The 25,746-nt window shown below is 35.4% G+C and overlaps 2 protein-coding genes across 2 annotated transcripts in view; one reads left to right on the top strand and one right to left on the bottom strand.

Moving 5' to 3' along the window:
* ZFC3H1 (zinc finger C3H1-type containing) overlaps positions 1 to 11,143 on the bottom strand; it is a 52,969-nt gene extending 41,826 nt beyond the window's left edge. The window contains exons 1-2 of the mRNA XM_063075947.1: positions 10,289 to 11,143; positions 5,270 to 5,686 (exon numbers count right to left, since the gene is read on the bottom strand). Coding sequence (XP_062932017.1) covers positions 5,270 to 5,686; positions 10,289 to 10,892 — 1,021 coding nt within the window. The 5' untranslated portion in view covers positions 10,893 to 11,143. The remainder of the gene's footprint in view (positions 1 to 5,269; positions 5,687 to 10,288) is intronic.
* On the top strand, positions 10,279 to 22,845 carry THAP2 (THAP domain containing 2). The gene is made up of 3 exons (XM_063075951.1): positions 10,279 to 11,850; positions 16,499 to 16,694; positions 18,916 to 22,845. The coding sequence occupies exons 1-3, from the start codon at positions 11,780 to 11,782 to the stop codon at positions 19,303 to 19,305; spliced, it is 657 nt and encodes a 218-aa protein (XP_062932021.1). The 5' UTR covers positions 10,279 to 11,779; the 3' UTR covers positions 19,306 to 22,845.
* Positions 22,846 to 25,746: the final 2,901 nt, after the last annotated feature.

The following is a 25,746-nucleotide window of genomic DNA, read 5'->3' as shown; positions in this document are numbered from 1 at the left end:
CCACGTCATTTTCCTGTTCAAAATAGCTGATATGAATGTTCATAGGGTATAACAAAGAAAAAAAAAAAAAAAAATAGAAAAGAAAAACAGCTGATGGCCCACCCAATGATCGATTAAAGAACAAAATTCAAATTCCTCAGCAAGATATTCAAGGCCCTTTCCAATCCAACTCTAACTTGTCCTTTTATTTGGTTTGCAGCCAAATTTGCACCATATGGGAGGAGAACTTCAAATATAAAATGATCCCAGAGCAGAAGTCTACTCAGGTGCCTGACAGGGGCAAAAGAAAATCCTCTCTGGGGAATCCACCTTTGTCCCAGTCCTCAAAAAATTCCTACCAAAAAAATTTCAAGGGAAATAAGCACCTCTCATTAAAAAAAAAAAAAAAAAAAGTCACTAAATGTTCAATAAAAGAAAATACAAAAATGAGAGCCAGCAGAAACAACAAACATCAAACTCTAGGCCCACAAAGACCACAGATGTTGGAAATTAGCAGACACAGAAGAGAAATAAAATGAAAGCAATCTATGGTTAATTTGTTTAAAGAAATAAAGGTAAACTTGAAAATATAAGCAGGGAGAAAAAAACTAAAAAGAATGATCAAAGTGATTTGTAAAACAAAAAAATATGAAATACTAAAATAAAAACTGTAATTGAAATGTAAAACTCAATAGGTAGACTCAATGCAGATCAGACACAGCTGAAGAGAAAATCTGTAAAATGAAAGACATATCAGAGGAAATTTTCCTAAATGCAGCAGAGTTACAAAAACATAGAAACTTAGGGAAATTAAGAGACATGAATAATAAAGTAAGATGACTTAACACACATCTATACAGAGTTCCAGAAAAGAGAGAGAATGGGGCAAAATTTTAACAGAGAATGATAAATTTTTCAGACCCAGTGAAAGATACAAATCCGATTCAAGAAGCACAACAAATCCCACGTTGGAGAAATAAAAAGAAATCTATAATCAACACACCATAGTTAAACTACAGAATATCGAAGACAAAAATAAATCTTTAAAGCAACCAGAGAAAGAAGACATGATACTTTCATGTTAGAAACTATTAAGACTTTTCAAAATCAACAATGAAAGCCAGAAAATACCTTCAGTATAGTTAGAATATAATTAACCAACACAGAATTCTAAACCCAGGGAAATTATCTTTAAAAGGGAATAAGAGAAATAGTTTTCCACCCAGCAGACACACATCAAAAACATTCTAAAGAATGTATTTAAGCATAGTGATTCTAGCCATGGAAGAAGAGTGAGCAAAGAAAGTGTTAAATATATGGGCAAAGCTAAGCAAACACTGGTCCTTTTATATCAGGGAACAGGTAAAGTTCTTGTTTAACTTTAAACACTGATAAGAATTCATGTTACTATTCCTAGAGGAACCAATGAGACTAGAAACATAACTTTCAAACCAGCAAAAGAAGAAAAAAACTGAATGAAGACAAATAATGAGAAGCTAGAAAGGAAAAAGAACAAAGGAAAATAAATCCAAATATCAATAATCAGAAAAAAATGTGAATGAACTATATGTTCTAGTTAAAAGACAAAGATTGTCAGACTAAATTACAAATTAAATCCAGGTCCATGGTATGTACAAATGACATTTGAGACAAGAGGATACAGAAAGCCTGAAAGGATGGAAAATGATACAAAAGGCAAATATGCTTATCAAAAGAAAAATAATATGACTAATATGAGAAAAAATAGTCTTTTAGGCAAAAACATTATTAGACATAAAGAAAGTCACTACATAATAATGAGTCAAATTCCCCAGCTTCAAAGTATTTAAAGTAAAAACAGGAAATCACAAATCTGCCATCATAGTAGCATATTTTAACAAACCTCTTGGTAATTGATAGGTTAAGCAGATCAAAAAATAAAGATATGAACACCAAGGTCAAGGGTTCGGATCCCTACACTGGCCAGCAGCCAAAAAACAGTTATGAACAACATAAAAAGCTTGATCAAACAATCTTTACATTCCTTTAAAAAAAACACAGAACATTTATAAAAATCAATCACATACTAGGCAATAAAGCAAGTCTCTGCAAATATTTTGAAAGGTTAGTTATCACATAAATGTTATGTGACAGTGTGATACCAATAACAAAAAATTCTGCTGTAAAACCTACATGTGTGGAAGTTAAAAAACACACTTCCAAACAGCCTACAAGTCAAAGAAAAACCAAAAGCAGAAAGTATTCAGAATGAATGAAAAAATTATATATCTCAACTTGAGATAGATACAGTTGAAGTAAAAATTTTATGGCCTAAAATGATCTTAAAACCTATGGACTTATTTCTGGGAAAATTAAAGGAGAGAGAAAAAAGGAGACGTAACTTATAAATGCTATAAGTAATAAAAAGGCAAAGATATTCTCAAGAATAACTTTTTATAACTTTTACAACTTACAGGAAATGAACACATTACCAGAAAAATATAGTTGACATAAACTGCTTTAACAGAAACAAAAAACTTGAACAGTCAGTAGCTTAAAACTTTCCCAAGAAAAACTCCATCCAGTTCCAGAGAATTTTTACCAGCTAGATCCACCAAATACCCCAGGACTGACTCCAAACTTAAACTATTCAAGAGATCAAAGAGGAAACCACCCCCAGCTAATTTTAGGGGTATCATAACCTAATACTAAGAACTGGCAAAGAAAAAAAGGAGAAAAAAACTACGGGATGTAAAGACAAATGAAAAATTCTAAACAAAACATTAACCACTCTTATAATTACCAAATATTGGAAAAAGCCAAATGTTTCCCAACTGGGAAATGTATAAACTATAGTATAGCCATACAATGGAATACTATTCAGCAATATAAAAGAACAAACTACCAACTTGTACAATGTTATATGAAAAAAGCTAGAATCAAAAAGCAATATACTCTACAATTCCATTTTTGTGACATTCTGGAAAAGGCAAAAACTATAGGGACAGAACAGTGGTCACTAAGCGGGCCTAGTGACGTAGGAAGGGGTTAACTATGAAGACACATGGGGAAATTGTTAGGGGTTGAAGAAACTATTCTGTATCTTAAATCAGGGTGGCTGGTGACAGTTACCAAACTGTCTGCATTTGTCAAAACATAAAGAACTATATACTAAAAAGGGTAAATTTTACAATATATAAATTATATCTTAATAAGAAAGAAAATATCAACAAACCAAATTCATGATTTAAAGATAATATATCATGAACTGTATTTAACCCAGGCATACAAGGGTGGCTTAACACTGCAAAATCAATCAATATAGTCTTCCAGTCAAGATGGCAAAACAGACAGTCCCCTGAGTCACTGTCTCCCACAAATCAACCAATTTACAACTATAAAAAAGCAACAACAGCCAAGCTGGGCCGCTAGAGCTCAGGGGAAGAGGAGGAGAGACCGATGGAGTGCATGAAGGTGGGAGAAGCCATGACAAGAGAAAGAAAAAACTGCTCTGACTATTTTGTGCTGCGGCTGGTTTAAGCCTGGAGCTGCTGAGTGCACGGAGCATGAGCCAGCAAAAGCCGCAGCTGTGACCTTCAGATGAAGTTGCTTGGAGGTGGCAGGGGAGAAGAGGACCTTGGTGGCCCCCAGGCCAGCAAGACCACTAATAGGGTTCCCGTGAACCCACAAAGGAGCGAATAGCCACAACAACTGAAAAAAAGGAGACACTCAGAGGCCAATGAGTCATCGCAAGGGACCAACGCATGGCCTGTCCCATGGGAAGTATTTGCAGCACAGGAGGTGGGAGAGACAGGACCACCGGGGGAACACTGATGCACAGCAAGAACAGCTGACCAGCACCCCAGTCAGTGAAGGACCACCCAGAGGAGAGTGGTCAGGAATACAGAATTGCATGCGGTGCAGTTTCATTAAAAGACTTAGGCCCACATCAGAGTTTCTACACAATCCAGGTGCATCGGGTCTCTGGAGAGCCAGAAGTACCTATAAAGTCAACCAATATAACCTGAGCTGCACAAAAAGTCTTCCCTAGGGAAGCAGCAGCAAAGCAGCAATTTAGCTAAACCACACAGCTCAAGTACTGGCCCCCACAGGAAGTTCCCCCATTTTAGAAGTAAGCAAAGTACAAAAAATTAGCTCTTGTTCAGGCACAGTGCCAGCACCTTGGGACCCACTTGGGGATCTGAAGCATGGAGCCAAGGACTGGACACCCCTCCCACAACCAGACACACCTCCAGTGCCTTGGGGCCCGCTCAGGGACCTGAGGCATGGAGCTCGGGACCAGACCCCCCACCCCACAACCAGGCACACCACCAGTGCCAAGGAGCATGCCAAAAACATCACCTCCATGAGGGCGGCCCACCACAGCCACCACAATAACCACAGCTGCTGTAAAAGCGGCTAGACGCCACAACCATCACACAGATTGTCCACCAGCCACTGGAGGGCACTGACACAAGGAGAGTCACCAGCAGAGACCAAAGAAAAGAAGAGATTGTCTCTCTCCGCAAAGCTCATTCCAGAGTGACAGAAGAAGCATCTGCTCTACGATAACACTGGGGGACCTGAACACACCTCTCAGCATTGGAGCAATCATCTAGGCAACAAATCAAGAGTAACCATTACTCTTTCAGGAGAGAAGAAATCCAGGGTTGTCAGGGGGGAGGGGGAGGGAGAGAAGGATACGGAGAGACTGGACAAGGGGCATAAAGAATAAGTATGATTTGTAACAATACATATGCTAGTAATATTGATCTGATCAACATATGTCAAGCTGAACCCCCAAAATATGTATAATCAACTATGATTCAATAAAATTTTTTAAAAAATCAATCAATATAATTCAATATGCTAATAAATTAAAGGAGATAAATTAGATGCTCATCTCAACAACAAAGAAAAAAAGACTTAATAAACTTCAACACCCATTCACACTGAAAATCTCAAACTAGGAACAGGGCAAAAATTTCCTTTACCTAACAAAGGGTACCTACAAAAAACTTACAAACATGTTAAATAGTAAATGTCAAAAACATTCCCTTTAAGTTAGGAAACAAAGGTGTACAATATTGTCACTTATGTTCAATACTGAATTAAAAGTCCTAGCCAGCATGTCAGGCCAAAAAAGGAAATAAAACACAGATTAAAGATTAGAAGAAAACAAAACTTGTCATTATTTGATAATATAATTCACAGATAGAATAATTTTAACAATGTGCACTACCAAAACAACTAATTACTCCTTTAGAGAAAGAAGAGTCTTATTACTAACAAAAACATTTAATTCCATTACCTTGACTAGATTCAGTACTGTCGGATTTCAGGGAAAGTTGTTTTGCCCCATCTTTAACTTTTTTCAACCGGTTCTTATCTCCCGGTAAAGTCAATTTTTGCCTGAGTGGTTTTAATTCAAATGCCTGAAAAGTTTTGACGTGTGTTTTCTCCTCAGGAGCTATTTCTTTACTTGAGTCCTTTGTAATACTGACATTATCAGTGCCTGTTTGGTCCTCAAAGTTCAATGTTTTAGGATCTTCCTGCACATTCTCTTCTTTGCTACTCAAAGCTAGTTTTTCATCCTTACTGATGCATTCTAGTTCCAACTGTATTTGCTTATACTTTAAGAGTAAATCTTCAAAAGTTTCTTCCCCACAGTTTTCACTTTTTGATGAATAATTTTGTTTTCTTGATGGAGATCTTCCAAAACTTTTGGCTGAACAGCATATTAAGGAAACCAGTTTCCAAGAATTTTCCACAGTTAAATTTAACAAAAAAAACATAAATTATAAATTTTCAGGAAAGACAAATTGATATTTTTAAATTACCAAATTCCATTTAATATGTGTACTGGTAATGTCCACTTTCACTATGTGCCCATATTTGAATTTAACAAGTATCCATATAAATAGTCCACTTACAAAATCACTAGCATAAGTAATTATCATTAGTATCCATGGGTAGTCCACCTAGTTAGGTTATAGCATCTTTCCTTCTGTAGGTGCCAGGAAAGCCCATAATGAGCTGGATGTTAAAGATTCTTTTCTGAAGGAAGATGGGAGAAACTGGTTTATCACAGATGTGGAAATTTATATTGCAGATAATCAGGAGAAAATGTTTCTTCTCTTTAGTTTCCTCTCATCTCAAATTTTTAAAAAATAAAGAGATAAAAATGAACACTGACAATTAGTAGACTAATTTATGAATAAGAGACATTTTCTTAAAAATCTAATACATAGGTTTAGAGCTCACAAAGTATACGAACATCCAACATATGCACAACAAAAATAATTATGGCAATTATACCATTTTTAAAAACAGAACTTTTAAATAGTACTCAAAATGTATCTTTAAACTAATTTTCCCCTAAAGACAAGGATATCTAAATCCAAAATCAATTATTTTTATTTTTTTCTCTAACATAGTGATACACAGAACATAATTTCTTCCTTGGAAATGGCTACAAAGTCCTCAACTACAATTTTTATTCACAACAATTCATACATGTGATAGCTGTTACATCTCATTTTTCTTACCTGGAAATTAAGAGAAAAGCCAAGTACCTCTGGTTTTAATACAATAGATCATTTATAGATCACTTTGAATTGGCTAGGATATAACATATTCCCTAAATATGGTTCTTCTCTGTTTAACATCTCACAAGACAAGCAGCTGGCAAAGATTTTTAAATTCCCCTGATAATTAATTCAAGAATGAGAATTACCACCAAATATTTGAGAAACTAAGTACTGCAACTGAAAATCTAACAGTTCTGCAGCAAAACTGTTCTAGTAAATCTTTCGTTCTCTGTTTTCTTCTCCTCAGAGCCAAGTTTCTTGAAAGACTACTAGTTTCTCAATATCTTTCTTACTCATTCTTAAACCAAATGGAATCTGGCTGCTGTCCCATTAATCCACAGAAACTGCTCTGGCTGAGTTTATCCACCAATGTTTTCAAATCTTATTTTACCTGATCTCTGTAGCATTTGACACTGTAAACCACTTGTCTCTTGGCTTCCGTAACTCCCACTCTCCTCTTGTTTCCCTAACTCTTTTTTTTTCCTTTTAAGTCTTCACGACTACTTTCTCTCCAATTCCTGAAATAATCATGCTCTCCAGTGAGCTCTACTTAGCCTCTTTCTCCTTTCATATTGAGTGTTCTAATGCACTCCCACAGTTTTACCTACCACAGGAGAGAAGTCTGGCCTGACAATAAGATATTTTGGGTTCTCTGTCTCCCACAAGTCACCCCCATACTGCTGACAGAGTAATCTTTCTATACAATACAAATGTGATCAGATAACTCCCCTTGTTTAAATCTCGTTAAGAATAGAGTCCAAAATCTTTAGAATGAATATAATGCCTTCATGATCTGACCTGTGCTTACCTTTCTAATCTTATCTTTTCCCAGCTCATCACAATTTATACATAACTTTGTGTCTAGGTTTCTGTTCTTCAATTTGACCCCAATTCAACTGTCACCCCCCTCTGTGAAGCAAAAGAGTAACTTGCTCTCCCCTTTCCCCTCTTAAGCACTCTTTCTATATAAATTCTGGAATGACATGCATTTACATCTGACTTTTCAACGAACACATTTAAAGGCACAACTGCAATAATATAAAAAAAAATAAAGACGAAAGACCTTGGAAACATTTGCAAAAGGAAAAGATTCAGTACACCAACAAAAAATAAAATAACTGAAGAACAGAAAAATGAGGAAAAGCAACTTCATTACAACTGTAACTGAGTAAACTCCTTTAAGGCTAAATGAAATCTCCACTCCTGTATATACAGAATAGCTAGGATCAAACCAACACCTATTAGATTTAATTTTAAGCTTTTCAAGATGCAATTTCTAACTGAATCCTGATTAAAAAAAAAAAATTATTCAACCTTTTCAGCTGCAGCTGAAAATGGAATGAACGACTTTTTACTGATAAGAGACACTGGCCTATGTTAGCACTCATCAGATTTGAAAGTTTAAAACAGTAGTCACCCAAGGGAGACTTACACTAAGATAGACTGACAAAGTATCTTAAGAGAAATTAAGAATGAAAATAAGAACTGCAATAGAATCTAGTTTATTCTATTTCTTTAAAGCTGCAACTAGCACATCTTAATTATCGCAGAGAAAGAAATTATGGCAAAAAAAATAAAACAAAAACAAAAACCCTTGATTCAGGCTACTTCACTAAAAGACTATAAAATAAACTATAGAATAACCCTCATTCTCTCTTTATATACTATTTTTAAAATTAAAAAAAGCCATTATTATAAGCATACAGTGGAAATATGAATTAAACAGTAAAATCTTAATTTTAAAAAAATCTGAATTAATAAAGCTTTGTATTACAAATTTTGTTTGCTCACGTTATACAAAAGTAGCTGGGAACTACGTTTTCCTTCTCAAATTCTTAAAAAGAACACCACCTCTAGGATGGAACAGTGATACTTCATGAGGAAAACAATGAACAGAGGACCAAAACAAGCATCCTTTTCTTAAGTGCAGCCATCTCTGAAAAGAAAAACAGAAAGATAGCTCATTTCTGACAAGTTACTACAGAAATCAAAGTCACATAGGCAAACGATATTTTCCTGTACTTTTTTCACAACATCGTATGCTTGTTTATTAATAAAGACATGTAAGCTTAACAATTAACAAAGGTAACAAAGGTATACAGCAAAGACTCAAATTGGTACTGAATGGTCAGACAGAAGACACAGGCAGGAGGCAGGCAAGCCCACTCATCTTCCCCTTTTCTAACACAGAATAAATTTTAAAAACACTTTGAGCTCCCACAGTACTTTTTACATACCGATCTGAACTTTTTAAAGTAAACTGTAATTATTTATTTTCGTTTGTCTCCCCAACACGAATTACTAGTTTTATCTTTGCATCCTTAAAACACACAAACACTCACACACACTTAAACATCTTTTCTATTTTTGGATTCAGAATAGACAGCTAACAAATCCACGGAGAAAAAAATATCTTGGGCAAAGGGTTTTTTTTAACCTTCTTGAAAGAACACTCACTGTCAAAAAGTTAAAAAGTTACATGATTTTCTCTGTAACAATCCTGAAATGCTCCTAACCCAACTTTTGCTTGGAGAAGTAAGTTTTATCAAGGCACTAGCATCAGAAGCTGCTGTTTCTTACCTAAACCTACATTCCTTGCCCCCTTTACACCATGACATCTGGGAAAGACCATTCTGCCCCAAAGTATTCTATAAAAAATAATTTTGAGTTTCTTCCAAATAAGTATTGTTACATGTAAATTTCATATACAACATATTTAAAAATTATTACCCTATGGAAATTACAATCAGTAATGAAAGTCCTTAGGAAACTATTTTTATGCAGTAATTGCAGAGTATGTCAAGACATAGTTCTACAAACCCACCATAAAACAGGAAACCTTCAGATGACCGATTCCTCTGTATAAATCCTAAGTACATTCAATAATATTAAAGATAACTAAGAATAAGGTTAGAGGGAGCAACAATCAGATATTTTGCTATTTTCTTTCTCAATTTGTCCATAATCTCCACCCTCCCATACGCACTCCCCATTCTAATATATTAAAACTAAAAAGCTGATAAGTTTATCTTTCTCTCTTTGGCCAACATTTAGTCAGCACTAAGAGTTACAAAATATTCAAAAGTGAACACAGGAAATAGAGACATTAAGGAGGTAAAGCTTTCCAAAAAGATATATGAATTAAAAAGTTATGAATTAACAGGGTTGGTAAAATCACCGGTTTTTTTTCCCCCTCCCACTTTAAAAGGTAGCAATGGGAAAAATAAATCAAGAAAGGTAAAAAAATAAAACATAAAAAATAAAAAAATAAAATCACAAGAACAGTAGGATTATGCATAACGAAACTTTACAATTTTCAATGTCAAAATGCAATATAATATAAGCAACAGTATTTCCCAAACTGTTTATGCCTTTTTTCTCCCTTTAACAACCTAAGTCAACTTCAAATAAAATACAAACCTCCAGTACCAGCAAAATACAAATGCTAATCAAACTTGAGTTTCTGATGTACTACTACAAATCTAATTTGACTGTCATAGATTCCACTACCTTACTCCAATCCATAACACGCTGTTAAAAAGCAATAAATCTTAAGAAACACGCTATACTGTGACACATGGGAATTACCAAAGAACGACTTACTTTAAGCATTGGACACAGGGACCAATAAGCGGTCTGATGATTCACAAAAGTTACACTCATCTCACAGACCTAGTAATGATGCTAAAGGGAATTTTAGTTAGTGACACACCCAGGGCAGACCGCCACATTAAGGATACAGCTCTTCCGAGGTGGAGAGGGCTCTCGCCAGCTCTGACTGCTGCTGAATCCGGATCCTGCTCCTCCTCCTCCTCCCAGAGGAGGTCTGCCGCCTGGCTTGCCTCCTCGCTCACCCACTCCTCGCCCCCGACTCCAGCGACTCCCACCCCGGTAAGGCCTGCCTCGAAAGCGGAAACGGTCCAAGGCGATGTGGCTCCGCTCCCAGAAAGACGGCCGGGGGCTGCTTTCGGTCAGTGAGTTCGAAGGCACCCGCACGGAGGGTGGGTGAGACCGGAACGGTTCTTTGGGTCGGTAGCTGCTGTGTCCCCTGAGGTGGCCCCGCTCCGACGCGTGCCGCGAGCGTGAGAAATTCCTCAGCTGTTGCTGAGAAGAGGACGATGACGAGGAAGAGCCACCGCCTCCGCCGGATCCACCGCCCCGGGCCGGGTGAGTTGGCCTTCGCCGCGGATACGGTAACAACCCGCCGCCGCTGCTACTGCTACTGCTCCGGCTCCGTATCTGACTGTTATTATCGTCGTCACTGATCTCCCCATCTTCAAGCTCCCCTTCTTCCTTCGGCGAGAGGCCGCTGGAGGCCGGGGCCGGAGTATCCACAGCCGCCATCCGGGGAGCAGCGCCTTCCGCACAACCTTACCCTCCGTCCTGGGATCCGCCCGACGGTTCCCTTTCTCCTCGGCTCCCTTTCTTAACGGACCCGGTCGCTGCGGCCTTACCCCTATACGGACAACTAGCGGGCTCTGCTCCCCAACTTCCCCGCACCCCAGCTCTTTCTCGTCGGGCCGTCGCAACCCAGTTCCACCTCCTAGCGCCCCCTTGCACTTCAGCGATCGGGGATCTTCCGCCTCGCGAGAAAGGGGTTCTAAAGCGGCTGTGTCCGAGACGTCACTTCCTGCGATACGCAGGAAACGAAGCTCCCATTCACGCGATAGCAATGAGGCCAACGCGATGCTTCCTGGGATTTGTAGTCTTTGTCTTTCACCGGATTTGTTCTTCTGGACTACGATTCACACCCACTCCAGGCTCTGGACTGGGACAGATAGGTGTGTGGAGGGGTCTGCAGATCTGCTCTTGGCTGTAACCTTCCGAGAGTTTCATAGTACATAATCGGAGGGGAAAACAACCTCTTCCTTTTAATTGCTCCGGGGACCGCTGCCAAAGAGACGCAGTGGACCTACTCTCTTTTGGGGGTAAGGAGAGGGAACGGGTTGTGTCCGCCATGTTGGTGAAGGCAAACGGAGGCGACTGGAGCTCCACGACTGTCAGCTCCGCTGGCTCAAGTCCGCCATATTAATAAAGAGAAAGGGAAGGTTGACCCTTCCTCGTCCTCCCCCCGCCCTCCACATACACACCCCTTTTTCCCACACAACTCTCACGACTAAGCTCAGTGGGCCTTTCGCCTGCCTCGATTGTCCAGCCTTTACCAGAAGGAAGCTTAGCATCCAGCGCCTCAGAACAGGCTTAAGACAGCGCCGAATGAGGGGGAAAGAGAAATGCCGACCAATTGCGCCGCGGCGGGCTGTGCTACTACCTACAACAAGCACATTAACATCAGCTTCCACAGGTAACCTGGGCAAGGAGTGGGGGTGACGGAAACGGGAGCCCCTAGTCTGGGTATCGTTTGTGTGGAAGGAACAGGAGGATTCTACTAATTCTAATAACTTTCCCAGCGGGTAGCAGGAAAACATCATTTTCGTTCTTTGTGTATGTTTCTCAAATCTGTTCAATTTTTCTCTCCCTTTGGGGAAGCTTTGCTCACTCTCTTAAAAAAAAAAAAGAAATCCAAGTACTGGATAGTGATTACCACTTAAAGAAAAAGTGATAGAAGGATACCTTCCTTTTCTATTTTACTCCTATATATTAGACTGTGTCTAGACATGAAGGACGCCATAAGGGAGAGAGATCTTCCCGTTCAAGTCATCAATCACCTTAAAAGCCTGCTGTGTTCCCGTTAAAATCTGGAAATTCTCACTAGCTTAATTGACGTGACAAGCATTTAGATTTCTAATAGGCACACACAGTAACTCTGCGGAGGAACTGAGTCATCACTGATAGCCATGGAATTACCTTATTAAAAGATAACCATTTAAAAAAAAAACTTCGCGATGTTTCTGTTTTTAAACTACTTCATGCAAACGTAGTGCTTTATTCATTCATCCAAGAAATATATACCGTGTTCCTAATTAGCTAACATTGTGCTAAGGATCCATAAATTTCTCACCCTCTTGGAGTTTAGAGTTTAGTGGGGGAGAAAGACATAATGACAGTTAATGCCACAAAAGAGACGTTGAGAGAAACCTAACAGCGTTGGAATGTCAAAGAACACTTCTCAAAAGATGTGACATTTCAAATGAGACCAAAGGATGACATACATTTGGTCCTGTATACTACACTTTCCTAAGAGTACTTGAGAAGCTGTAGTGGAGGTTTAAAAAGAATGGCATGAGTAAATTTTCCTATTAAAAAGCCCTCTGGCTGCAGTGTGGAGAATTATAGGATTAAAGTGCTGTTTCAAGCATCATTAGACATGAACTTGATGAGAAAAGAGCTCATTACAGAATATTAAGTTACTTACTGTTTCCTCCACAAGGAAATCCTGGTCAACTGAACTAAACACTACTCTTAGTGACTAGCACAACCAGCACTGGATTAGGGGAGGTGAGAATTGATAAAGAAAAACTAATTAGGAAGCCGTAGTAAAACAAGGGGAGTCTACCCAGTGGCCCAGACTAGGGTGGTATTGACAATAGGGATGGAGAGAAAGGGACAGATTTGAGAAATGTTTGAGGAGAAACTACTGAATTTGGTAATATGATTTGGAAGATTAGAGAAAGGGAAGACTTCAGGCACCAATAACATTGTTTAAGAGATGCACAGTGATGGTACAAGAACATGCTGTTATGGAATTAACATTTTTATGTTTAGTCTCAGAATAGCATTAATTATAATAAAAATACATTACTATTTCATAAATACAAACAGTATTTAATTAACTCCTGTCCTCCTAGGACATTAGCAGACTTCTTTATCCCATGTACAAGTTATGTTGCCTAAACTTACTGTCTCCATTTTTGTTATCTCTTAGCCCATTCTATCTAGTCTAAGTCTCTCCAATAATCTGAAACTGCCCTTAACATGACCTCTATATCTCTCTACATTTTTCACGGCATGTGATAATTTCCTCCTTGAAATACTATCTACTTTTGAAATACGTGACACTAATTTTGTGATTTTCCTCTTCTTTGACCTGTCTTCAATTTCTTCTGGCAGCCCTTCTTACCAACTTCTAATCTAGGTCTTCACACTCTCATCAAAATAATTTCAACTATTCCTGTGGTCTCAGTTAACAGCTACTCGTTGATGCCTCCCAAATGAGTATCTCCAGCCCATATCTAAGAAGTTCCAAACTTACAGGCCAAGTATCTACTCAGTATTTCCCTGGTCTCTCTCCAGTTCCCCAGATTCAACTTCTGTGTTGATGAACTGTCCTTCCCTCAAACATACACCATATCCTGTATTCCCTTTCTTAGTAAATGGAAACACCATCCACCCAGAAACTTGGAAGTCATACTCCCTTGACTTGTCACCATTCCTTCTTGATTGGATTATTACAACAGCCTATTAACTGGTTCACTGCTTCCATTCGTGTACACCTAGCCATACTTCTATAATCAATAGTGTGTTACTAAATGTTTAACTGGCTCTCCAGGGAAGGGAAAAAGCCCTGATTTGTAGTGATTGCCCAATTTCCATGATATAAATACTCCTTCCGATGCTGGTTTCAAGCTACCAATATGGCATCCTGATCATGGAGTTGGAAAGAAATATACAGTATCACACTACTCTTTAGTATTTCCATCATACAGATACAACAGACATAACCTTAAGAGTATAGATAATAGTAAAATAATTAGGAAGTTATGGGTTTTTACTATTTATTACCTTTGGTTTTGATGTATCTAATTACAAATTTATATCATCTAATTTTTAATAATAGCTATGTTTAACAACATGTTAAACATATTCAAAAATTTTCTAACAATCAGCTTTCACAATTTGGCCCCTTAACGGCATACCAATGCCACTTTGGATACAGTTCAAAATTTCTCTTTGACTTAGAAGGCCATCCATCATCATTTTATGTCATAATACTCATCCCTGTCCCCAAGATACTCTTAACACTCTTCACCACTCCCATCTAACTTCCCTAGCTAATTCTTACTCTTTTAAGGTCTCCTGACTAGATTAGTTTTTCCTATTTTATGGTTCCATGCAACCCTGTACTTATCCTTTTATAAAACTCCATGGACACTTGTAATTACTTTTATAATAATAATAAATAACACTTATTTAGTATTTACCATGTACTGTGTACTGGGAAGCATTTATTCACATTTTCTCATTTAATCCTTAGAAACACACTGGTACCATTCTTACATGACTTTATAGAATGATGATACAAAGGAGACCTAAAAAGTTTAAATAATTTGCCAACATCACCCAGCTGTTACTCAAAGGAGACAGGATTGGAGCCCTGTTATATTGCATCAAGCTATTCAATTCTCTATCTTCCCCCATTACAGAATATACTTATAGAGGATAGGTATCATGTCTGTTTTGTTTACTACCATGTCTTCAGTGCCCAGGACAGTGCTTGAAATATAAGAGGTATTCAACTGTTTAATAAAGACACAAGCAAAATAGCACTGTTTAAAATAGTGATTTTCCAAAACATGTAATGTTTATGAAAGCTTGGTTCTATTATTGTGTAGACAGGAATATATCCATCTGTTTCCAACATGTTAATTTTTTAATATCTGTAGAATGACTTGTTATTACTTAGATTAAACTTATGGGCTACATCTCCCACCCTTTGAATGTGCTGAGAAAAATCCAAACAACACATGCAAAATATGATTAAGGTTAGTGGTGTGTAAAGTCATTATACCAAAATAAAATATAAAATTTTTCTTTTTTATTGATATAATTGTACATATTTATGTGCTGATTATTCGTACTCTATTTCAGCACAAATAATTTAAAGATTATTTAATAATGTCCAGTTAACCCCATTAGTTCATTCATTCATTCACTGAAACACTCAGAAAAGTTAATTGAGTGCTTAAAAGATACTATGATAGATACAATGCAAGACCTGGGGATAAAGTAGTGAAAAAATATGGCCCCTACCCTAGAGAAACTTACAGTTCTAATAGGGAAAATAAAGTAAACAATTAGAATACAGTGATATTAGTGCTATATTGCATAGCAACATCTAACTCAGTCTTCTGATCATGGAAAACTTCCTTGGTACAGTGAATGCATACTCATATATTTTGCATTTGAAATTAATAAGAAAGGAGAAAGAAGAAACTAAAGAAAAAAACAAATAAAAATAAAAATGAGCTAAAGAAAAAAGATAAACGTAAGTATAAAAGGAAAAACATTGCTACAAAGCATTTTACCTTTTTGTAATTATGCCTTCTGCTGCACTACATAACTTGAGTTGATTTTTTTTTTAACATATGCAGCTTAACTACATGGAAGTAATATCATGAATTATTAATTTAAATATTCTGTATTCATATTAATTTAGCAAATTTTTGTTGAGTCCCTACTGTTCGAAAGGCACTGTGCCAAAGACAGATGAAAAGATACGATAATGATCTTTGTCTTCAAGAAATTTATAATCCTTTATTTCACTGGAAATTTATTACAATGGAAAAATCACAAAACAATGTAGTTAGTGTCATAGTGACAGAACACAGAGGAAGGAGTACCAGAATCTGCATAGGCTTTCCTTGGTAAAATTTAATCCTTAGATATCTGATTTTTCTAGACCATATATATACACTAGCAGCATATCAAAGCATTGTGAAATTACTCCTGCTTATAATGGTTTTACATAAACTTGATCTAGATCAGTTTAGTCATGTTTTATGTTACTGCCCGTGTTAAGAACTAGATTGGGAAGAAATGTCTCTCTTGAAAGCCATTAAAAATAAAACCATTCAAGTCAGTTTTTACTAATATTTTTATAACATAAATATTACCATGATTTGATTTCTGTTCTAGTGTCTGGATATTGTAAGGTAAAAATTTTTTGTGTAAATGGGTGACAGTTTAAATTATCACCTTTTAAATTTCTTTTAACCATTAGGTGTAACCAAAAGTATGATAGTTGGAATTTGAGTTGTCTTTTTTTTCTTAAGGTTTCCTTTGGATCCTAAAAGAAGAAAAGAATGGGTTCGCCTTGTTAGGCGCAAAGATTTTGTGCCAGGAAAACATACTTTTCTTTGTTCAAAGCACTTTGAAGCCTCCTGTTTTGACCTAACAGGACAAACTCGGCGACTTAAAATGGATGCTGTTCCAACTATTTTTGATTTTTGTACCCACATAAAGTCTATGGTAGGTAATGTTACTCTCCTTTTTTGTTTTTTGGGTTTTTTAACCAATTTTGGGACCCATTTCTTTTCGTTTATGCAATGGAGCAATTCAAAATATACTGAAATTCATATATAGTGATATGCTTCAAGAAAATTGCAGACCTTCCTCTCATGCAATAAGAATTAGGTGTAGGCTAGAATTAGAATTAGATTGGGATTCTTTCCCCAGTCCAAATTGTTTTACTATATTGGAATTTTACATTACTACAATTATTATCAGTAATTGCACCATTGGTAAAACTGAGAAATCATATGAGTAACGAAACCTCCAGCATTAGGAGGTTTCTGCTCTGATTTTAATATGACACTCAAATAATATGCTAAGTGCTTTAAGAGCAGCACACCCAGAGTTACACCAAAGAATATAAGTTCAGTGGGAGGCATAATAGAAAACTTCATAGAGTTTAGGTATTTACGCTGGGCCTGAGGACTAGGGAGTTTGGAAATTAGGTGAGGTTCTTGACCTTGAACAGAACAATTGCAACTGCGTGGTAAGAACAAAAGCCAATGGGTTGAGTGGTAAGTGGGAAATAACCAAATATTAACAAGTGATGTTTAAAAGGAAGGAGAGAATTAAGATATAGGATGAATGAATTAAAATGTTTTATCTAGTTAGGGAAGATCTGATCAAAGAGGAAACCTAGCTGAGAAAGACAGGGTCACCAAAAAGTAAAAAGGGATAGAATGAACACTGTCTAAAAGGACAGACATCTTTTCTCTTGAGAGAAGAAACATCACAGCTTTTCTTGAGTTATTTGTGACAGTTAAATTTGTAAATGTACATGAGTTGCTATTTGAATGAGAGAGGAGTTGTGAACTAATTATCACCGATGTTAGAAAAGATGTTAGAAAAGTTTCAGGAGGGCAAGAATTTTGTCTTTTTTACTTCTGAATCCCCAGCACCTCAAATAGTGCCTGGGGCATATTATGCACTCAAATATTTGTTGAATTTGAAATGCACCTTTTTTAGACATTTGATCATTCATTCATTCAATAAATACTTACTAAACTTTACATTTTACCAGAATCTAAGTTAGATGCAGGGGATATAAAGATCAAAAAAGTTCCTGCCAATTCCTTAAACAGAGGGACCAACTGTAGGTTTTATGAAGACAAAAATCATAGTTTTCTTATTTGTTCACCATGTGTCCCCAGGAATTCACAGTATGTGTTTTAATAAATGTTTATTTAATGAATGAAAGACACAAATTATGAGGGTATGATTTAATCTGGGAACTGTAAGTGGTTTAGTATTGCTAGAATATAAACCAAGATGGCAAAATGGAGCAAGATCCTAATGATATTAGTATACCAGGTAAAGGGATTTTTCCCTTTAGATAATGGATAGGAAAAGAGAAATTTAGCCAGAATAGAAAAGTCAAATCTGCTAGAAAAATCATTCTGGTGACAGAATACAGATTAATGAGGATCAAAATGAGGTGGAGAGATCAATAAAGAACAACATAGTCAAGCCAGATATGATACTGGCCTGATATAGGTGGTGGCATTAAGAATGACAGAGAGGAGAGGATTCATGATAGAAATAGTTATGCTGTAGAATTAATAGGACTTGATGACTATTTGAATGAAAGAGATAAAGATAAGAAAGGCTTCTCCGGTTTCTGATTTGGGCAAAAAGTTCCTAGCCAGATTTTAAATTCTTGAAGATGTAACGGTGAACATTTAACAAAAGATTAATGCTTGAGAATATGTTTCTATGAATATTTCAATTTTCATTAAGTAGGACCCCGGGTCTGAAATATTCATCAAATTGAGAAAATAGTATTTAACTAAAAGAGGGATCATAATAGTATCACAGATAAACAAAATGCCTAAATACAGTCTAAACTGGCCTTAGTAAGAAAATTGCAAATGATTTTTAAAGTCTCCATAGAATCATACTCAGTAATTTGGAAGAGACCTTGGAAGTCCATAGTCTTTTCAAATCAGTGTTTGAATCTCTCTGAAAAGAGAGGACAGAAAGAAATTTGTGACGAGTTAATTCAACTATGGAAACTTAATCCACTATTACATGAAATGGACTGCTGCTGTTTACTATCAAACTTTTAAAATTGGTTCCTACAAGAGCAATTTAAATACTCTGTTGTCCAAAACTGGACAGCATTTACTTATTTATGATATTCCCTAATTTATGTTCAACCCTCTAATTTTGTTTGGCTCAGAAACTCAAGTCAAGGAATCTTTTGAAGAAAAACAATAGTTGTACTCCAGCTGGACCATCTAATTTTAAGTCAAACAGTAGTAGTCAGCAAGTACTACTTGAACATAGTTACGCCTTTAGGAATCCTATGGAGGCAAAAAAGAGGATAATTAAACTGGAAAAAGAAATAGCAAGCTTAAGAAGAAAAATGAAAACTTGCCTACAAAAAGAACGCAGAGCAACTCGAAGATGGATCAAAGCCACGTGCTTGGTGAAGAATTTAGAAGCAAATAACACATCACCTAAGGGCAAATCAGAACACATTTTACCACCTGCCTTAAGTAACCTTCCTTTAGAAGATTTCAAGATTCTTGAACAAGATGAACAAGATAAAACATTACCAATTATCTAATCCTAAAACATACTGAGAGTACCTTCTTTTAAGTTTAGCTTGCATAGAACTTGATGCCCATCCTTCATTCTTTTCAGAGGTAAAGATATTTACAATTATGCCAAAATTGAGTATTTAATAAATTTTTACTTGAAGTAATATTATTACTGTATAACTGATGAAGACTTGATTACAAAAAAAATAAAATCCTTCTTATGAGAATTTTATTTGAAAATGAATGTAAGTGCCTTACATGAGAATTACATACGTAAAATTTTTGCTAGGATATTATGTGTTTGCAAGGTGTTTTGTGTTTTTGTCTTTTTAAACTACTATTAAAGAATAGCCTATGACAAGTATTATGTTTAATTTATGTTAGAAAAAAATTTTTTCCTGCACCAAAGTTGGTATATTACATTCTAAATAAGATACTAAGTAGGAGTTAACCAGCATTAAATGTGATCTTAAAACCGCTGGGTTTTGTATTAATTATTATTGGCACTGTGATGTGAAAAATTCATAGAAAAAACCTGAGGTACAGGGCAAGCTCTTTTATTTAAACTTTCTGATTTTTCTTTTACCAGTAAAGGTGAGCTTATCATGGTCTCCCTCATAAGAATATTAGATTTTAAAATAGGCTGTAAAATTTTTGGAAATAATATTTCTGAATGTGAAGTACCTTTCAGTCATCCAAACTAGGTAAGGCCTCAAGTACCTCAGACTAGTAAAAACTAGTAGCTGATGATATTCACTTTCTAAGAAAACACTGTTGTGAAATAATGCAAAGTTTAGGATCTAGCTTTTTACCTTAATTGAACAAATGAGGGCTGGCTGGTTAGCTCAGCTGGTTACAGTAAGGTGTTAAAACACCAAGGTCAAGGGTTCAGATCACCATACCGGCCAGCTGCCAAAAAAAAAAAAAAAAAAAAAAAATAGATAAATGTATACTACTCTTTCTCATAATAAAAATATTAAATTTCCAACTTCAAAATTGGTGCATCAATAAGCAAACATGTTACCAAGTTCCATGTTAGGCATATCCTGTTTCCATGTGTGTTAATACTAAAACTCTTAAGCTTTTTTTCTTTCTTAACTACTTTACAATTACATTCTATACCTCAGAAATAACATAACAGTATAGTGGGCTTTTTTCCCCCCTCTTCATAAACCCACGGTAAAATTTAATCACTATTTGTAACTTAAAATAGAATCAATTTATCTTACACATCAGCTTTTTATCTCTTGTTTTTATCTCCTTTTTTAGTGAGTCAAATAGAGCAACCATACTGCATAAGGGAAATGAAATGTAGTTCTCTGTAAAAATACATGTATGTCTGTGACAAAGCTATGCAAATGCTAATTATTTTATAAAATAAAAATATCAGAACTATTCTTATGGTTGCCACTTGAACAATTAAAGGGTTTGCCTTATTTCACCAAATGTTTAATAAGAACCCTTTCCTTCAAACAGCTTTGGCCAAATTATAAAAATTTATTAATATATAATCAAGTTGTTTAACCCTAAGTGAAGCCTGTGATACTACCATATGAAAGAAGCATATACCTAATCATAAACTGCTTTAAATCTATCCTATAAAGTAATAGCTACTTCATGATAAAACAAAACAAAACAAAAAATTTGTATTGCTTTTTTTTAAATATTTGCTTGAATCCTAGCAGCAATCTTTTCACAGCATTAGTACTCTTTTAGTAAGGAACACCTCCCAAGCAAATGTAAATGTAGGAAAAGTCTCAAATATTTACAAAAATACTTTCGTGGATGGTATAAAACTTGTTCATCATTTTCTTTATCTTAAGTAATGGACATAGTTTGTTAGAATTATTATTACGTGTTTTTTTCTAACATGGCTTTAAATACCTTTTCACCAGTATATAATCATCAGCACTTACTGACCATATTTACTTAACAACTCAAAATAAGGTAGGCAAAGAATCATTTGAATTCAAACTATATTTTCAAACAATAGACTCTCATGTGGTTCACGCCCCACCCCAAATACAAAACAAAACAGTTTAATTAATGCAGCCCAGTTCTCATCTACAATAATATCTTGGTTTCTTAATATAACACTTTAAAAATCATAAAAATAAAACATTGTAAAATACAGCAAGCTTTTAGTCTTCATTATTTGACACCACTGAATAAACCACCAGTAAATTTTTGTGTGTTTTCTGTGTCATTTTCATGTTATTGTCCTGATAACATACTCCAAACCCTCCCTTCATCAAATTGTTTTATTAGCATACATCTGTCTGCCTTAAAACCAGCTTCATTCATAGAGAAAAACCTAAAAGGAATCTCTTAACCTCTGTTTTCAGTTGTTGATAGATTTCTTATCACTCTGACCATAAATCATAAAACTAATCAAAATTATAATAGCTCTTTTTCCTCTGCTAGACACAGCACATCCTCTTTTAATTCATTCTGCATCTCCAGGGCACTAAGCTCTACAAAGAACCAGCAAAAGGATAGGAACTTGACATAAAAATGAATACGACATAATCTTCTACCCTCAAGTTGCTCAAAGTTTCCTGAGAGAAACTATAATACAATCTGATAAATGTTATAAAAGAAATAGGTGCAAAGTGCTTTCTTTGGAAAACACTGTTGAGGATTGGAATTCAAAGAGAAATACGCTTTAGGTGTTCTTATAATCAAATGGTTTTCTTTTGAAACAAAACATTTTTGTCTTAAAATGACTTACCAAACGAGGTAGGACATTGGTGTTTGACCTGAATTACAGTGTTATTAATTTTTAATGAGTTATAAGATATTTTTACCTTTTAAGATGAACACTGAACAAATTTGTTGTTAAAAGGAAAACATAGCTATAAATAAAATACTGCATCAAAGCCAAGTACTGGAGTTTATTTGAAATTTGATAATTTCTACAAGATAATAAACCCCACTAACAGAGATATTTAAAATAATTTAACTCAGAGTCTTACAAAACAATTTGGCACCCATTCATTCTTACTTTTTCCTTACAACTATTCTGTGTTAGTAGGTGGTATTATCTCTGAAGTATATCTGGTGGTATTACATATGAAGAAATACTTAATGTAATTTATTTATTCATTCATTTACTATGTGCAATTTATTTATTCATTCAGACATTTACTATGTGCCAACTTGCACATGGGATTGCCTATGATCTAGAATGTTCTAGATTGAACACAGGTCTTCCACCTCCAAATCCCCTCTGTCCTCCATATTCTAACCCTCCATTTAACATATGACTCATGTTATTAAAATAAGACAAATCATGTCTTAAAAAAATGAAAATAAGATAAAATTTTATATATATTGTAGTAAAGACAGTCTATGAGGTCATTGTTGATCTTTTCTAGGCAGACTTTATAATGTTTGGTGTTTTATCTCATTTCTCAATGTTAGAATACGGGTAAATTTTAATTTGTGTATAATATAGAAAATGGTTCATCTTTATACCAGAATGTGGGATTCTTTTGATATCTGGACAGTTTAGAAGCTTTCTAAAATTCAGGATTTTGTAATGTATATTCAACATTGCATACTGTATTCACAAAAATGTATTGTAAGTATGTTGATATTAAAAACTTTTTTCTAAGGAATTTACTGTCATGCCTGTTATTTCCAAAAAAAAATACACAAATATTTCTGTGTAAGTTCTTCCCCTAAAATGACTCCCTAAAAGACTTCTATAGAAGTTCTTCTCCCTAAATTGAACCAAATTGTTAAGCCAAATAAAGATATGTAACGTCTTGAAGAGGAATTGTTTTTACTTTTGTTGCTCAAGTTATGTCTAAACATAGATTATGTTTTTTTACATTGTTTTAAATACTGATTATACAATCTAGACCAGATAAATGAAGGGCTATAAAAATTCTCTAAGAGTCTATCCTGACAGTAATTTGAGGCTCACACAAAGACTTATTTGTAAATTATCAAAGCATCATTTTAATAACAAAAAGGAAAGAAGATTGATTTTTCTTAATAATTTTTTCTTATTAAAAATTTTTTTTTAATACTTTAAAAAACTACTATGTGGAGTATTGAATAAACAAGTTGACAAAGTCCTTGCTATTCTAGGGAAGCCAGCAAGGCTGGCATCCCTTTTGCCTACTTCCCCCTTCTCCTTCCTTTGAGGTCTGACCTTTGATTGAACCCAGGACCCTGGAAGCTTTGTAAATGAGAAACTTACGTTCTTATTTTGTTGATAAGTAGTTAGCTATGAATCTTCAAGCGCTGTGGCAGCTGAAAATGTTCTGTTCTATAAATAGCTTGGTAGCAGATATAATTGATTTAATCAATGTGATTTGTTATTTCACTGGCTTATAAAAAGGAACTTAAAATAAACTAAGATGACTTGCAGGCCCAGCAGCCTGCAGGGTACTCCTGATCCCAGCTAAGATCGTGTCTTCATTTCCCAACATCTCTCTTGGAGTACTGTTCGACAACAATACTATCTTATTTTTTAACTTTTTTTTTGAAACATAATTGAAAAAAATACCATCTTAACATTCACTAAGAGACATTGAGCAAAACCTAGGATGAATCAGATGGAAATGGTCCCTGTCCTTAAGACCACTGGAAAAAAATACTCCATTTCTTTATTCCTGCCCCCACCCTCTCCTTAATGCCCTTTTAGAATGAGTTGAATCTGATACAACAAATCAGTCTTCAAATTGCTGCCTGTCCTTTTAAAATTGTGCTCCAGAAGTTAAAAAAAAAAGGGGGGGGGGTTAATGTCAAAAAGGCAGGTATGTGCCTATCTCCCAGATTTTCAGTTTAATTATTTAGTAAATATTCCAAATCTTGTTATCTCTAATTCTTCTCCATTCTCTTGAACTTCCAATTTTCATGCTTTTCTTATCCATCAAAGCTTTACAAACCCTTTTTCACTTCATTTTGCCACTTAGCAAACTCCTTGTCATCCTTCAAGTCTTAGCACAGCTGCTCCCTCTCATGTGTGACACCTTCCCTAAGCATACCAAAGTGACATAAATGTTTTTCTCCTTGAGTCCTATTTTATACATAACTTAGACAAAGTCATCATCTTAACTACAATGTAATTGTCTACCTGTCTGTTTTCATCTTCTATGTTCCTTCAAGGCACAAACTACGTGTGCATGTGTTGATTTTTCTTTTGGGTGAGTAGGGAAGGACCTCAGGGGTCAGATGTATGTATTAGGCACTCAAATATTAGCAGATTTCAGAAAATCTAAACCGCTCGCTTGGCTTAGATTCAAAGGGATTGTACATAAAATCCACTGATTTTTTCCTAGCAAACAGTAAGTGCTTTTTGCCATTGGGATAATTTTTGCAATTAGTATTAAGTACCAAATGTCTATCCTAGAAAAATCCAAACTTCTTTATACCAAAGATCACTTAAACATAATAGGTATTAATATTACGAAATTGAAAGATTTTCAGTGAAACAATGAATTTTCAGTCAGTTCTATGATTGCAACAATAAGTCTCAAACTGTTATGTTTTCTACAGAAAGGAATTTGTGGTAAAGACAGAATTAACTCTGCTGGAAACATTTAAACAATTATGTTCAAGTTTTTTAACTTCTCAGAGGCTTTAATAATGAACTCTCACTGTCCTATGAGGATACAAAATTTCCCAACCTTAAATTTGATCAGAGGTGTTTTTGGGGCGTGTGTTTAGCATACCTACTAATAACTTGAGGAATAGTTTAGGAAATGCTTAGCAAAAAAAACTGTTGCTAGAAAATGGCTTTTAAAGTAAGTGGAAAAACAAAGACTTTGTTGAAATTTTTAAGATCAGAGTAGTCTACCTATAAAAATTATGACAGTAAAATCATGATTTTTTTAAAAGAGAAGTATACAGTAGTTCCCCCTTAGCCGTGGGAGATATGTTCTAAGACCCCCAGTGGATGCCTAAAATCTCAGTACTGAACCCTGTATATACCATGTTTTTTTCCTTACAGACATACATACAGTAAAGTTTAATTTATACATTAGGCACAGTAAGAGATTATCAACAATAACTAATACTGGAACAATTATAACAATATGCTATAATAAAGGTAAAATAAGGGTTACTTGAACTCTACAGTCGATCTGATAACCGAGAAGGCTATTAAGTAACAGTTGGGATATGCTGGACAAAGGGATGATTCGTGTCTGGTGGTATGCAGCAGGAGAGCATGGAATTTAAAACTTATGAATTATTTCTGGAATTTTTAATTTAGCATTTTTGGAACACAGCTGACTGCAGGTAGCGGAAACTGTGGAAAGCAGAACCACAGATGTGAGGCTACAGTATTTTAACTACATTAATTCTCCCAAATTGTTTCAGTCTTAAGCTAGAATAATTTGTTTTATGGAGTACAACCCCAGTAATTGAACACTGGAAAAAATGGAAGAAAAATATTTGAAGGGTCAGTTCACACGCACTATTATTTAATATGCAATTTTAGCCAGATCTAA

The sequence above is a fragment of the Cynocephalus volans genome, chromosome 12, assembly GCF_027409185.1.
Source record: "Cynocephalus volans isolate mCynVol1 chromosome 12, mCynVol1.pri, whole genome shotgun sequence".
NCBI classification, from domain to species: Eukaryota; Metazoa; Chordata; class Mammalia; order Dermoptera; family Cynocephalidae; genus Cynocephalus; species Cynocephalus volans.
The sequence above is the reverse complement of the archived record's forward strand: the minus strand, read 5'-3'. Positions and strand labels throughout refer to the sequence as shown.